We start from the raw sequence: 12,518 nt of genomic DNA on the forward strand, positions 1-12,518 counted from the left end.
CATTTTTAGCTATCATAATTCCCCTATAAATTATGCTGACGTATTAAGAAATTGTAAATATAACACCTGCACATTCAACACGCTATACTGTTTCTACATTTGCGTGTATTTATATTGGGTTGCATGATGTTGATATTCTTAGTCCGTTGTTGAATATATCTTGCTTCAATTAATGGGATTTACTTGCTTTGAATATCAATTCTTTAATCACCGTATTATTTAATTTAGATCCTTAATTACGGTGTCATGGAATTTATTTCTGACATGCTCACTTCATCACTATATTCTTCACTTTTAAACTACTCCGTCCCACGCACGATTATGAAAGAGGGAAACGAATCGTTTATAGCGTGAATGACGTTGTGTTGAGATTGTCCGTAATGGATACTCTCAGAGCATCAAAGGAAAAGATAAATGCAAATCAACTTGGTTCGGTATCAATCAAATTCATTTAAAGGATGTGGGCAGAAATTTTCTAATTTCTAATCTATATAAACACAGAATTGGTACACCCTGTATCAAACCTGCACCATGTGAACCAAGCCATAGTATAATTACTTTATTGAATTACTTGACCCGATGCTAAGTTTATCGGCGTGAATAAACGAATAAGCATTACTGACGTTCTCTGTAATTCGAATGAAATCCCAGGCATATCGCCGAGATCACACGATCATGTCAAAATTGCAGATGTAAAATATCATTTTTATAACAGCATACGCGAAGTAAGCTTTTTTTTAGTCGTGATTTCTGTTCGTAGAGTGCTCCTTTTTGGTATGTCGTGCATAACGCTAGTATTTCGAAACGGTGTATCGAAAACATCTCACTTCATGCACGTTATGCCAAAAAGTATCATCTGACGCACGGAAATCACGATAAAAAAAAGAGCTTACTTCACGCGCGCCGATATGAGAAATAACGTTCGATACGCGTTCGTAATTGTACTCGCTACGTAAAAACTCACTTCACGCACTTGTATCGAAAACTACTATTTCAATGTGACGTCTCAGCTGCGTCAAACCAAAAAGTAGCGCACGTGTGTGTATAGTTGCATATTTTCAGGCTTAATTGTGCATCCACATCCGCCTGTTTATAAGCAACCCATGCTGCTTATTGTGGCGCCACAAGTAGCATGAATTGCGTATAAAGTGGCAGATTCATCCTTACCATTCCCTACATTGTTTTAATATATTATCCGTGACTGGTATCACCGAAGCAGTCCCCTGACACTAACCACTGCTCGTATACTAAAAAATTGTACGCGTTTTGTCCCCGTTTTTTAGTTCCTCTACGTGGCGCTAGTAGACTTCTGACACGCTCGCTGCCCTCGCTGAGTGCTCGCTGACCGCGCGCAAGCTTGTCAGACAACTACTAGCGCCACTAGTGGTGGAAATTGGCGGCAAATCGAGGGACATTTTGCGAACCACTTTTAGCAGCGTGTGTCAGGGGGCTGCACCGAAGTGTTATCAAGCGTAGTATTTTGCTTAGGCGCTATGTGAATCAGTCTTACGATCGAATCTATCACGTGGTTTGTGGGAAGCGACCAATCGAATGCGAAACCGCGGCTCGAGCTTCGGTGCTAAAATTGCATGGCTCAAATACAACACCAATTTTTGAGCCTAGATCCTTAGACATAGTTTTAGCAGTGAAAAATGGCCGAGAGTGTGTGTGTCGATGGCAAACATCATTTAAAGTTAACTAGTCCACCATTCGATCATAGTTCAAGTATACTGCTATAACAGTCGATTGTAGTTTGTGTGTAAATAGACGTATTAGCATTAAATAACGAAAAATGTAATGAAAATAAGAGATCGACGTAGAATTTGTAAGGCTTTCACGCATACTGACATAACTTTACATTGACGCAGTTCCAATGAACTGGACTATGACCAGGTATTAAAACCAAGAAAACAATCCGTTGCATAGAGGTAAAAAATATAACAAGCCACATGTAGTACAAATCGGTAATTCCCACCTATATAAACAACGTTTCTTTAAACCATCACATATTATTTCCAACCCCAATTCCAACGATATCTAATTACTGCAATGCAATCACTTGAGGTGATTGAAAAATTATGAAAACTAATGATGGAAATGAGAAGAGCAGCGTACAACTAAAAATAAGTACAACCAAAATTGAACTTTGTAAAAATGATTTCGCTGCTCAGAACTGGGATGTTGGCGGGGATCAAAAGAGACATATTTATAAAAGAGTCTTTGCAACAGCAACTGAATGCGAGCGTCATAGAAATGCAAGGCTTTGTCGAGGGGCAGGAAAAGCCTCAAGTGGAAAATTGCGAGGAGGCAAATATGCTGTGCTTCATTATAGAAGCATTGTTCTTGCACGGGCTAAAAGACACTCTTCTGAATCGTGTGACAGAGGCCCTGAGTGGTCCAGACTTTGACGCTATGCCACAGCCGAGCTTCTGGGGGCCACTGCTTGTTTTATCGCACAGACAAATTATTGATCAAATTCAAGGACTTACGCAAATTACAACTGAGGTTGGTTACTGTAGAGCATGGATCCGCTTGGCATTGAATGATGGACTCTTGTCCAGCTACTTTGCATCGATACGCAGAGACAATTCCGTTCTGAAACCATACTATAACCGTTCTGCCTTTTTGAGGGATCCCGACCTGGCACATGTAGCTCAGAGACTGATCGAAAGTATCGATCACATCCCTTTTCATCTTGCCTGCAATACCAGCTTATTGAACATCTGGTCAAATACGCCATTGCACATGGCTGCCATTTGGTCCCCCACATTGAAGTCTTGTCCAGTTTCTTCGGCAGTTGACATAGCCAAGACTATCAATAGCGAACGTACCCTAACTGACAATTTTGACGAAATTGAATCGGTAAGCTCTATAGGGAGTCTTGATTCGCTGAACAAGTTTAGTATCACGAGCAAAGATGAGATGCGGAAGATTAAACTGGGAAAAGAAAAGCGTTTTAGGTCTGGTGTTGAGACTTCGAATACCACGGTTCAGACAAAGGAGACAAGCGAAAAAGCTAGTGAAGAAGAAGAACAAGAAAAAGAACAAGAAGAAGAACAAGAAGTAGTGATACGGAGAAAAATTGAAAATGGGATAACACTAGATTCCGGAATTGATACTGAGCGTGAAAATGGAAGCAGAGAGGACCTACGGGAAGAGGAGGCAGCTGTAGAACCCGAACTAGCAAATGACGCTGCTGCGACAGGCGGCAATTCTTTAATCGGTCGATTAGGGTGGTCTACTTCTATTGAGGACTTTGAGTCTTCGCTAACTACTTCTGCAATATCCGGAAGCTCCGACGTTGACGCTTCTCACACTCCCGCTGATGCTCGGCCCTATGATGCTTTGATACGGAGCTATAATCAAGGGGCATGCTACGCAGCTACTGCAGACTCTAGTGAGTTTCCCAATAATTGCCTGAGTAGAGGTTCGCAACAGGATAATTCAGGTGTGAAGCCGAAGTCATTGGAAGAGGCAAAGGTAAAACGTAGTTCTGTGCTTATCTTACAATCAGAATGCTACTGTGTATATAGAGCATTCCATGCCAACTCGACTGTCGTCAGACCCTTACCATTTTTGACTGTTAAAATTTTTTATGCAATTCTCCCAAATCCAAGAGCGTACTCTGAATTTTTTCAGATTCTTTTAAAGTAAATCTGTTTTACTTACAATTTTTTAAATCAACATGTTTAGATTGTAATTCAAAAATTTGAAAACATATTAAAAAATCCTGGGTTACATATATATATGTATATATGTTTCAGCAGCAACCCATAAAATACTGACCGCTTCTGATTGATGAAAAATTCTTTGGCTTTTAGAAGTTCAAGAAAGAGTAGAATAAAAAACCAGCCCACTTTGGATCTAGGCTTGAAAATCTTGACTTCCGACACAATATTTTTGAAAAAATTTTCAGATTTTTGAATTACGGCCAAAGAGAAAATGATTTTATAAAATTATATGTGAAACAGATTTATTCATAAAAATCTCACAATGTTCGGGATATTCTTTTGGAGTTAGGGCAATTACATCAAAAATTTTATTCAAAATCTAAAATGGTGCGGGCCTGACATTGGTTGACTTGGCATAGAATATTCTATATAGAATGGGACACTGAAAAATCAGGAACACCTTGTGGAATATTGAGTCGTTTATGTCCGACGTTTTTTTTTTTTGTCATGTTAAAATGCTTTAAAGGACTGTGGACAAATATTTAACTGTAGACAAACGTTTCTATTTTTACTTCCAAATTTCATCTAATTTTCAACTGATCATTGAGAAATCCTAAACTGCCATCGGTTGGAGTAATTACAGTAGGGAACAGAAACTGCCTGCAGAAAAGTGATGTCACTGTTGCATCGTAGGGTTAACGTAGTTATCTAATCTTCATAGCTATTATTTACAGGAGGCTGATTTGCAGTCGTTTAATCAGCAGCTGGGGAAATTGAGCCGTGAAAAGGGACTGGACACTCAGAATTACAGTTGCATGAGCTGCGACCATCCGATAGGCATGTCCTTTTCTAAGGCATGGGTTTGCGGATTCACAGGGGAGTATTATTGCACCAACTGCATGGCAGAAGAAGAGTTCCTAATTCCATCGCGTGTTATTCATAACTGGGATCTCAAACGTTATCCGGTTTCCCAAAAGGCTGCTCGGTACTTGAATGACTGTCCTGCCCTACTTGACCTCAAGGTGATCAATCCTAGGATATACATGGTGGTCGACGACATCGCCCAGCTGCAGTCCCTGAGAATTCAATTGAATCTGCTCCGTGCCTACCTCTTCACGTGTCGCGAGCCTGTCATAGAATCTCTCCAAAAAAAGGTTGCGCCGAGAGATTACTTGTACGAACATGTTCACCAGTACTCTGTTTCTGACCTGGCGGACATACCAAATGGCATAATGGCTCAACAACTTCAGAAAGTCGTCGAATTCGCCAGGAATCATGTAACCAATTGTTGGCTCTGCAGCCAGAAAGGATTTATATGCGAAGTCTGTGACAATCCTAAAGTAATTTACCCATTCGACATGAGCTCAACTTACAGAGTAAGAAATTACACTTAAGATTTCGCAGATATGTCTTCCAATCTTTTTGAATTCGAGATTTTACTGGAATTATTATTTCAGTGCGCTGCTTGCAATGCTGTCTTTCACATTGACTGCATGAACGCGAGTCATCCTTGCCCAAAGTGTGAGCGTAGACGGAAACGCATGGACCTTCCACTGCTAGACTTGGGCAGCACAGACATGCAGACTGTGTCTGAAACACCTGGGATAATGGCTTCAAGTTAATTTCATTTTAAAAACTAGCTGTTTGTTTTATGTACTGACGATTGTGTAAGAAAAAAGAATCAAGCAAATGGGCGTTTCAGGATGTTTGGAATTTTATAAATTTTATATTCTTATGTGATAATGTCGTACCTTGTTGAAAGAGAATTATTCTTATTATTAAAACTGAACAATTATCCGTCGTATTAATTTACTTATTTATTGTCCATTGTCAGAATTTATATAATATATTAATAAAAGCGCATTATTTTATTTTGTAAATGACAATTATTCAATAAAATAATATCCAAGCTTTGCACTGAATTGATAATTCAAACAAGCAATAATAGTTTTATTGCAAATTCATATTTTGAAGCTGGCAAAGACGAAAAAAAATTTTATACGTATATATTATACATATATGTATAATAAAGATTTTTGTTTATTTGATTTGTATGTACAAAAGTAGTAAAATATATAAATTTGTGAAAATATGCTATGTTATAGAATTTACTAATCGTACAAGTATCATTTGTATTTATTTAGTTTAATACTGCTGCTCTATTTGTACAGTGAAATAAATTCATTGTTTTGTTGAATAGCCAAAGTAAAAAAGAGAGTCGTCACCTTCATTACTTTTAACATTTACACCATCCTTAATGTCATAAAACGTACAGAATACAAAATAATCATCAACTTACACGAACGATCTAACATATTATTATAAGATAATGCAGACGAAGTCGAGACACCAAAGGCAGTAAAATCCAACGAGCACTTTTTTTTTAGTTTTCTTTTCTCGATTCAATGGAAGATACACGTGAAATGATGTAGTTCAACAATTCTTTGGTGACTGCTTTGTCGAGCAAAATAAATACCCACGTTCTTTAGAGAGCACAGTTTAGATTTATTCCCTCTTATTTGAACTAACAGTAAGTACGTTTAGTTTGCAACTTTGATCCCTTAAGTTTGATAAAATTTAAAGCTTTTGAATAATAGATCAACAATCGGATCATTGCGCAGAATTATTTTTGTTTTCATCATCATAAATATTATTATATTTGTCAATTTCCCGAATGAAATAATACTTTTCGAACTTGAATCTACACGTAAGAAAATATTGATCATTAAATTTTTTATTAAGCACTAATCATTGTCAAGGAAAAAGCTAACATCTTCTGTACGTCAGTTGGTATAAAAATGGCCGTCTCATCTTAATTGTCTAACACTTGGAGTCCCGAAATTCTAAAAGTCTAATATCTAATATTGTACTAAATAAAACTATCTACAAGTCTTATCACTTAACAGCTAAGCGTCTTCTCTTTCACTTTGTGGAGGAATACTATCTTTATATTAATGGAATAACTACACTTATACACGTCGACACAGTGTGGTATACGCGGAAATGTACCGATTATGAACCGAAAAAGGTCTACCTGTTAAGAAATTGCGCCTTACGAAATCAAACGTTGCAAAATAAATCATATTGCAATATTACGAATGACAAGGGTGAAGAGATAAAATAAATAATTATAAAAAATGGCCGCTGCAAATGTTCAATAATTTCCGGTATGCCCCAATGTTTTGAACAAAAGGATAATCCTAGCTTAAAAATAATAATAAAGTTATAGGTACCATTGAAAAGTTTTCACATCTCCTCATATTCTCTTTCTAGTTCTAGCTAGTGCGAAGATTTTGGGAAATAAGCAGATGGTAGAAGCGGTTTGTCCAAAACTGCTCGTCTTAGGCCACCCTGCATCACTCCCATTGCACTCTTAGATCTTGTATTCCCAACGGAAAGGGGAGGATTATTGTTCTCCGCAATCGTAGGCAATGACGCCGTCGTGGTAGCAACTCCAGCACTGGGCAAAGCTTTGCTCAATATATTTCCTCGCTCCAACGGTGTACTGGTGCATGTTATTTGCCCAGTTTTGTTGAATGCAGCCAAGCTACTTGTTGTATCCGTAACCCCTACACCCATATTCCTCGCTGTTGTGCGTGCGGTTTGATTTATATTCGGATTTTGAACTATTGGGTTTCTCAAGAGGTGGCCAGTCAGAGGAACGCTAGCCTGGGGCCCATTGGAATTAGCTGACCGAGCCTCGAATCTTGTCGGGAAGCTCTTGCTCGTCCTTGGCAAAGTCAACTGCACAGAAGGCGGCACCATTATGGGTTGCCCAATTGTTGAGGTCTGTCCAGACGATTGGTTATCGGTTAGTCGTCGGTTCAGCCAGCTAATAACTGAAAGCAAAGGATGATTTTTAGATTTCCGGTTTACTATTACAACTACGACAAAATCTGATGAAGAGAAATTATAATTCAATCTTTTTTATGAATGTTTTCTTGAATATCTTTGCTAACCTACCATTGTCATTATTTTTTATTATTTTATCTTTTTCTTCCAACTGTGATTGCAAAGCTTTAAGCTGTTCTTTCAGACCTTCGGCAACAGCCTTGGCTTCCCTAGCTTCTTTAGAGCAGGCTTCCATTTTGCTATCGAGTTGTCCAACTTCTTTTTGCTTAGTATCCAGCAGACGTTCCTGTTCTAAAGCAATGCTTGTTCTGAGCTTGAGCTTTGACTTAATGGAGGCTAGCTCGTTCTGCAGCTTGGTTAATATTTCATTAGCTTTGACCAGCTCGTCGGTTAGACTTTTCAAAGAGTTCTGTTTTCTTTGAAGCTGACCATCTTTCTCAGCTATCAAATCTTCTAGGTGCTGCTTCTGCTCCTTACCTGTTTTTATCATTTCCGTGTGTTTAGTAAGTAGGATACATTTATCCTTTATCTCCTGTTCAAGTACTGCAACTTTCGTCTTGAGGTTGTTCACCATTTTGTCCCTTTCATGGTAATCAACGTCAAGCTTCGAGTTCTGTTTTCTCATAAGTGCCAAGTCTCTCTGAGCTATGCTCAGCTCTTTACCAACAGTCTGGAGCTGATTTACCTGCTCCTTGTTACTTGCTTCTGCAAGCGAAAGCTTCTCGTTTAATGCAAGATTGCGTGTCCTCAGCTCAGCAAGCTCTGTATGCAGCTGCTTCAGTGTTTCCCCATGCCTCTGTTCTAGCTCAGACTTCTCATTTTCTCTAAGACGCTGAAACTCTGAGGTGGCTTGTGCGAGTCTGCAAACAAAATTTATCTGTATTAATCACCTATGCAGGTAACATAGGGGAATTTTTTTCTTGTAATATTTACTTGTCTTTTTCAGCACTGATTTGTTGCGAGGTATGGATCTGCATTTGGTTCATGTCAGCCTGATATTTTTGCTTAATTTGTTCCAGTTCCTTGGTTTGAACCTCCAGTTTCTTGGTCAGGTCATTCAGCCTGGTTTCCATACTGCCAATATCTTTGTCTTTTCGAAGGCAGTTTTCCTTGAGCTGTTTTATCTTCATGGCCATATGGACCTTTATGTCCGTGTCACTGGACGGGGCGATGTTCAAGCTGAGATGACACAGATGCTTGAAGTTGTTTGTTTCAACGAGCTTAAAAGTCCAGTCACCTGCCTCTTCTGCCAGCAGAAGAAGAAACTTTGGGGGATTTTTTGCAACACCGGAAAGAGGTATTTGGCATTGCTCCAAAAGGCATATCAGCTGTGTTGCAAAATTATCAAAGTCTACAAGCAGACCCTGCTGTGCCTTGAGCACTTTGAAGTCATCGTCATTCACGAACAGCGAATAAAGAAAACAAGGATCGTCGTCATCGGAAAGAAGAACGCACAAACTCTGTTCATGAAATAAGCAAAAATACAGAAAATATTAAAGGAGGAAGTCAAGAAATAAAAATTTCAAAACGGAATAATTAAAACATACATGCAACTATTTTGACATCCTTAAAAGCGACTGTAGAACCTTAGTTGAGAATCAACTGCAACTTGTTAATTATCGTGAAAACGCAGCGCATGACAATTGAATCAACAGTAACTTAAAAGATGAGAAATTCATGGGTAAAGAAGTATAAAAGCAAGGTGATTAGAAAGTTGACGTTCAGTTGATTCAAGAGACAAAAAAAATGCCTAAATAGATTCTACATTCGCTGCCCTAGGCTCTTAAGGATTGGTATGAGACGCGGAAGAAGCGCGAGTAACAGTTGTGTGGATGTTGCAACGAGGTTAAAACGAAGCATATCTCGGTCACATACCTTGCGACAAACAGGGCTGATTCCAGCATGAATTTCGACATTGACACGAAGGTCTCTTTGGCGTTCTTCTTTGTGCTGAGGTTTGATGTAAACCCTTTGAACTCTCGTGTAAAGAATCTCGACATTGTTGAGTTGGAGACCAGGATCACCGATCATCCCACCCCCCGCAATGTTGTTCAAATAATTCATGACAATCAGAGCTTTAATTAACCGCTGCCGATAATATCGGCGACATGTTAATCTTTTCCGATCTACTTCGCATTTCTCAACTCACATCACTATTAACATTAATTTTTTAAACCCGCTCAAAACAAATCCCTTCAATTCTTTGCACACGACGCAGGCGTGCTGCTGGTGCTGCCATCGCCTCAGCATGCACATGAACCACAAACCCACCCTAAACGTTGATGCTGAGAATTGGGATCGCGGGTTCGTAAAGACAGGCATAGTAAGGCTCCTCCATGGTGAAGATGGTCTAATAGCGATATTCTTTTTTTTTCGATGGTATGGAAATGAAATTCACTTCACCTAGAATCCCTATAAAACGTCAAGCCAGAAAGGAGCTTGAGAAAGTTTGCTTGCGTTCGCGTTTTTCATGCAACGACTTAGTAGTACCCTCTGACACGAAATAGATTTTTCCAATGGACAACACCACTGATACACGACACGACGTTTGTGGATACATTATCAACACGTTTTCGTCATCAAAAATTAAGCCCAAACACCTGTTTCGTGACAGAGGACGCTTCGAAATCGGGGACAGGAAAAACGCTCTCAGGGTTCGTTCGAGGCTTATTCTCCGTGGTCGAGCATCGAGAGGATTGCAACATTTACCGACAGGCGGCATCGCAAATTGATTGTATAAAAAAGCAATCAGTTTACCTCCGATCACAGTCGCACTTTGTGTTTCGCGGCGGATTGTTGTAACCCGGAACAAAATGGACAACCGTAAACCTGGAAGTGTCGACAGAAAATTTGCTTGAGTGCGAGCCGTGCATAATCTTCTCTCTTCTATGTTTGAAAATCAGAGCTCGAGATCTTTTTACTGTGACCATTAATAGACGCGAGGGAACGCGGCTGTAATATTTGCGAATGATTCGTGCCATCCAAGATCTAATAAGTTTCCCGCGCGTGTAACTAATCCTAAATCTAATTGGCAGGTTCCGCTGGAGCCGACCAATCTGCGCGGCGATCGCGACTGACGTAACGCATTGCGCGGGATCTTCCTGAGCTGCGATTGCAGTTGCCATGCCTGTGCCATGCGTCTGATAGCGTTCAGTACGAACGAGAGCGAGCAGGAAAAACGGTGGTACAATGCCCGTTGCGATACGAGTGAATCAGGCCAGCATAACAGTGGAATCTGTGGGAGTTGGTGACGTGCGATTGTTGGCAAGTTGACCGCCCCGTTTTTTCGTAACAGCGGATGTTGGGCTTATCGAAACAAAGACGGTGTCAATGAACGGGCGTCAGATTCAACGAGCAGGTAAGCGGTGTGTTTATTTACCCAATTCTAATGACCCGCGTATTAACGCCAGGGTACATACTTCTCTGCGATCATGGCTCACCGGCGAACTGATATATTTATATATGTATATACGTATATATACATATACACGATACGTATATGTATATACTTATATAAAGGTACCAATACCGGTCATGCTCGAAGTGACGTGGGCGTCTGTCTGGCGGTCGTGTGTCAAATATTGTGGTGATTTCAAGCCAAGTCATTTATCGACCTTCAAGCCCCACGAATCCATTAATGATAGATAGTGATAATGAATCTTGTACTGGAATATCTTGTTTGTTACTGTGATGGTTAGTTCGACAATCGAAATTCAATTGACAGATATAAATTTAGCTCCTGGATGAAACACTCACTATCAGGCGAGATAAATTAGGGCAGTTGTTTATCGATGGAGGAATTCGCCTCGGATGATGAGACTCATGAATATAAATAAATGTGAACGGAGGTGACCCATTTTCTCATTCAGACATAATACGTGTTATGTAATATAGGTATAATAAAGTATACGCGACTTGCAGTTAAATGGTTTGACGTTTCTGTAGGAATTATCCAACCAGCAGTTGAACGGGTACCCGGTCCCTATGTTAGTTATCTGCTGAAGGAAAAGAGGATTCCTCGCTTCTTGTATTTTTCCACGCAGTGCTGCCACTGTCCGTCATATTCGGAACTGCGAAATTCGTGTACGGTGAATAAATGAATGCGAACAAAATTTTCATCTGCACATAATTGTATACCAACATGTACGATGCGTTCTCTTGAAACATTCAAATTTGAAGTTCACACTCCTTTTATGCCGTTCGTTACCTTATTATTTAAGAGAGGATTCCCAAACGATAAAACTTATCGAGGCTTTTCATTCAGTCGCCGACGCTTCTAAGTAACTTTTTAATGTTTTATTGTTTCTGTTATGCCGCAAACAATATGAGCGGTACGAAGTAGTGAAAAGGAATAAAAAAATTTACGTGTTTCGGATCGTATCTATATAATTACAGTTGGTTGTCAGCGATGAAATGCTGTAACAATATTTATATTGGAGCGTTCATTGGCTTTGAGGATATCGCCATAGCTGGATTTCCATTTGCGGTTTTGGTTGAAAAGTAGAGGAAATAGGATCCATCAGTGGCTATCAAAGCAAAGTCATCGTGTGCACGTTTGCACGTAGGCGAGTAAACTTTCGTCTTGATGTCATATTATCGTCCTACACTTTTTGAAAATGATCCCATCACTCGATCGGATATTTAAGATCGACAGTGTCGCATCGCTTCACGGGTAATGTCTGTACAAGTTTTCCGTGCTGTTGATTAAAAAAATTTGAATTGTATGCAGTTTGTGCATTACGTAGAGTGTGTACCTACAGAATGCTTAAAATAAATATTACAACGTAATAATAAGTAAGCAAATGAAAACATAGATTTGTAATTTTTTATCGATATTCTTTTGCGCATTTCTACAAGGTTTTTTAGTTGTTTGACAGAACTCAGACAGATTCGCCATCACTTATCACTGATAAAATTGTATGTGGTATTATAACCGACTACTGAAAGTGCAACTATAAAATGAGGTTGAAGTTAGTAACGTTGATGTGACAAAAC

General features: G+C 39.4%; 3 protein-coding genes across 3 annotated transcripts in view; 2 read left to right on the forward strand and 1 right to left on the reverse strand.

The window, feature by feature from the left end:
- The first annotated feature begins 1,457 nt into the window (after positions 1-1,457).
- LOC124304672 (pleckstrin homology domain-containing family M member 1) lies at positions 1,458-5,551 on the forward strand. The gene is made up of 3 exons (XM_046763187.1): positions 1,458-3,480; positions 4,406-5,047; positions 5,129-5,551. Exons 1-3 carry the CDS (start codon positions 2,155-2,157, stop codon positions 5,291-5,293), a joined length of 2,133 nt encoding a protein of 710 aa, XP_046619143.1. The 5' UTR covers positions 1,458-2,154; the 3' UTR covers positions 5,294-5,551.
- A 142-nt stretch (positions 5,552-5,693) lies between these two features.
- LOC124304673 (spindle assembly abnormal protein 6 homolog) lies at positions 5,694-9,758 on the reverse strand. The gene is made up of 4 exons (XM_046763188.1): positions 9,399-9,758; positions 8,457-8,983; positions 7,635-8,383; positions 5,694-7,510 (listed from the first exon to the last, which is right to left on the reverse strand). The coding sequence occupies exons 1-4, from the start codon at positions 9,585-9,587 to the stop codon at positions 6,951-6,953; spliced, it is 2,025 nt and encodes a 674-aa protein (XP_046619144.1). The 5' UTR covers positions 9,588-9,758; the 3' UTR covers positions 5,694-6,950.
- Positions 9,759-10,289: 531 nt separating this feature from the next.
- The window catches only part of LOC124305713 (inositol-pentakisphosphate 2-kinase), a 43,176-nt gene continuing 40,947 nt past the window's right edge, over positions 10,290-12,518 (forward strand). The window contains exon 1 of the mRNA XM_046765408.1: positions 10,290-10,881. The gene's annotated coding sequence lies outside the window, so the exon portion shown is untranslated. The remainder of the gene's footprint in view (positions 10,882-12,518) is intronic.

This window comes from Neodiprion virginianus, chromosome 5, assembly GCF_021901495.1.
Source record: "Neodiprion virginianus isolate iyNeoVirg1 chromosome 5, iyNeoVirg1.1, whole genome shotgun sequence".
NCBI lineage: Eukaryota > Metazoa > Arthropoda > Insecta > Hymenoptera > Diprionidae > Neodiprion > Neodiprion virginianus.

What these genes read in the sequence shown, in the direction of transcription:
- LOC124304672 (XM_046763187.1), top strand. Translation starts at nt 2,155, where the DNA reads ATGATTTCGCTGCTCAGAACTGGGATGTTGGCGGGGATCAAAAGAGAC. An exon ending in AGTCATTGGAAGAGGCAAAG is followed by an intron (nt 3,481 to 4,405) that starts GTAAAACGTAGT and finishes TATTATTTACAG; the next exon opens with GAGGCTGATTTGCAGTCGTT. An exon ending in ACATGAGCTCAACTTACAGA is followed by an intron (nt 5,048 to 5,128) that starts GTAAGAAATTAC and finishes TTATTATTTCAG; the next exon opens with TGCGCTGCTTGCAATGCTGT.
- LOC124304673 (XM_046763188.1), bottom strand. Translation starts at nt 9,587, where the DNA reads ATGAATTATTTGAACAACATTGCGGGGGGTGGGATGATCGGTGATCCT. An exon ending in TCAGCCCTGTTTGTCGCAAG is followed by an intron (nt 8,984 to 9,398) that starts GTATGTGACCGA and finishes TTTCATGAACAG; the next exon opens with AGTTTGTGCGTTCTTCTTTC. An exon ending in AATAAAAAATAATGACAATG is followed by an intron (nt 7,511 to 7,634) that starts GTAGGTTAGCAA and finishes CTTTGCTTTCAG; the next exon opens with TTATTAGCTGGCTGAACCGA.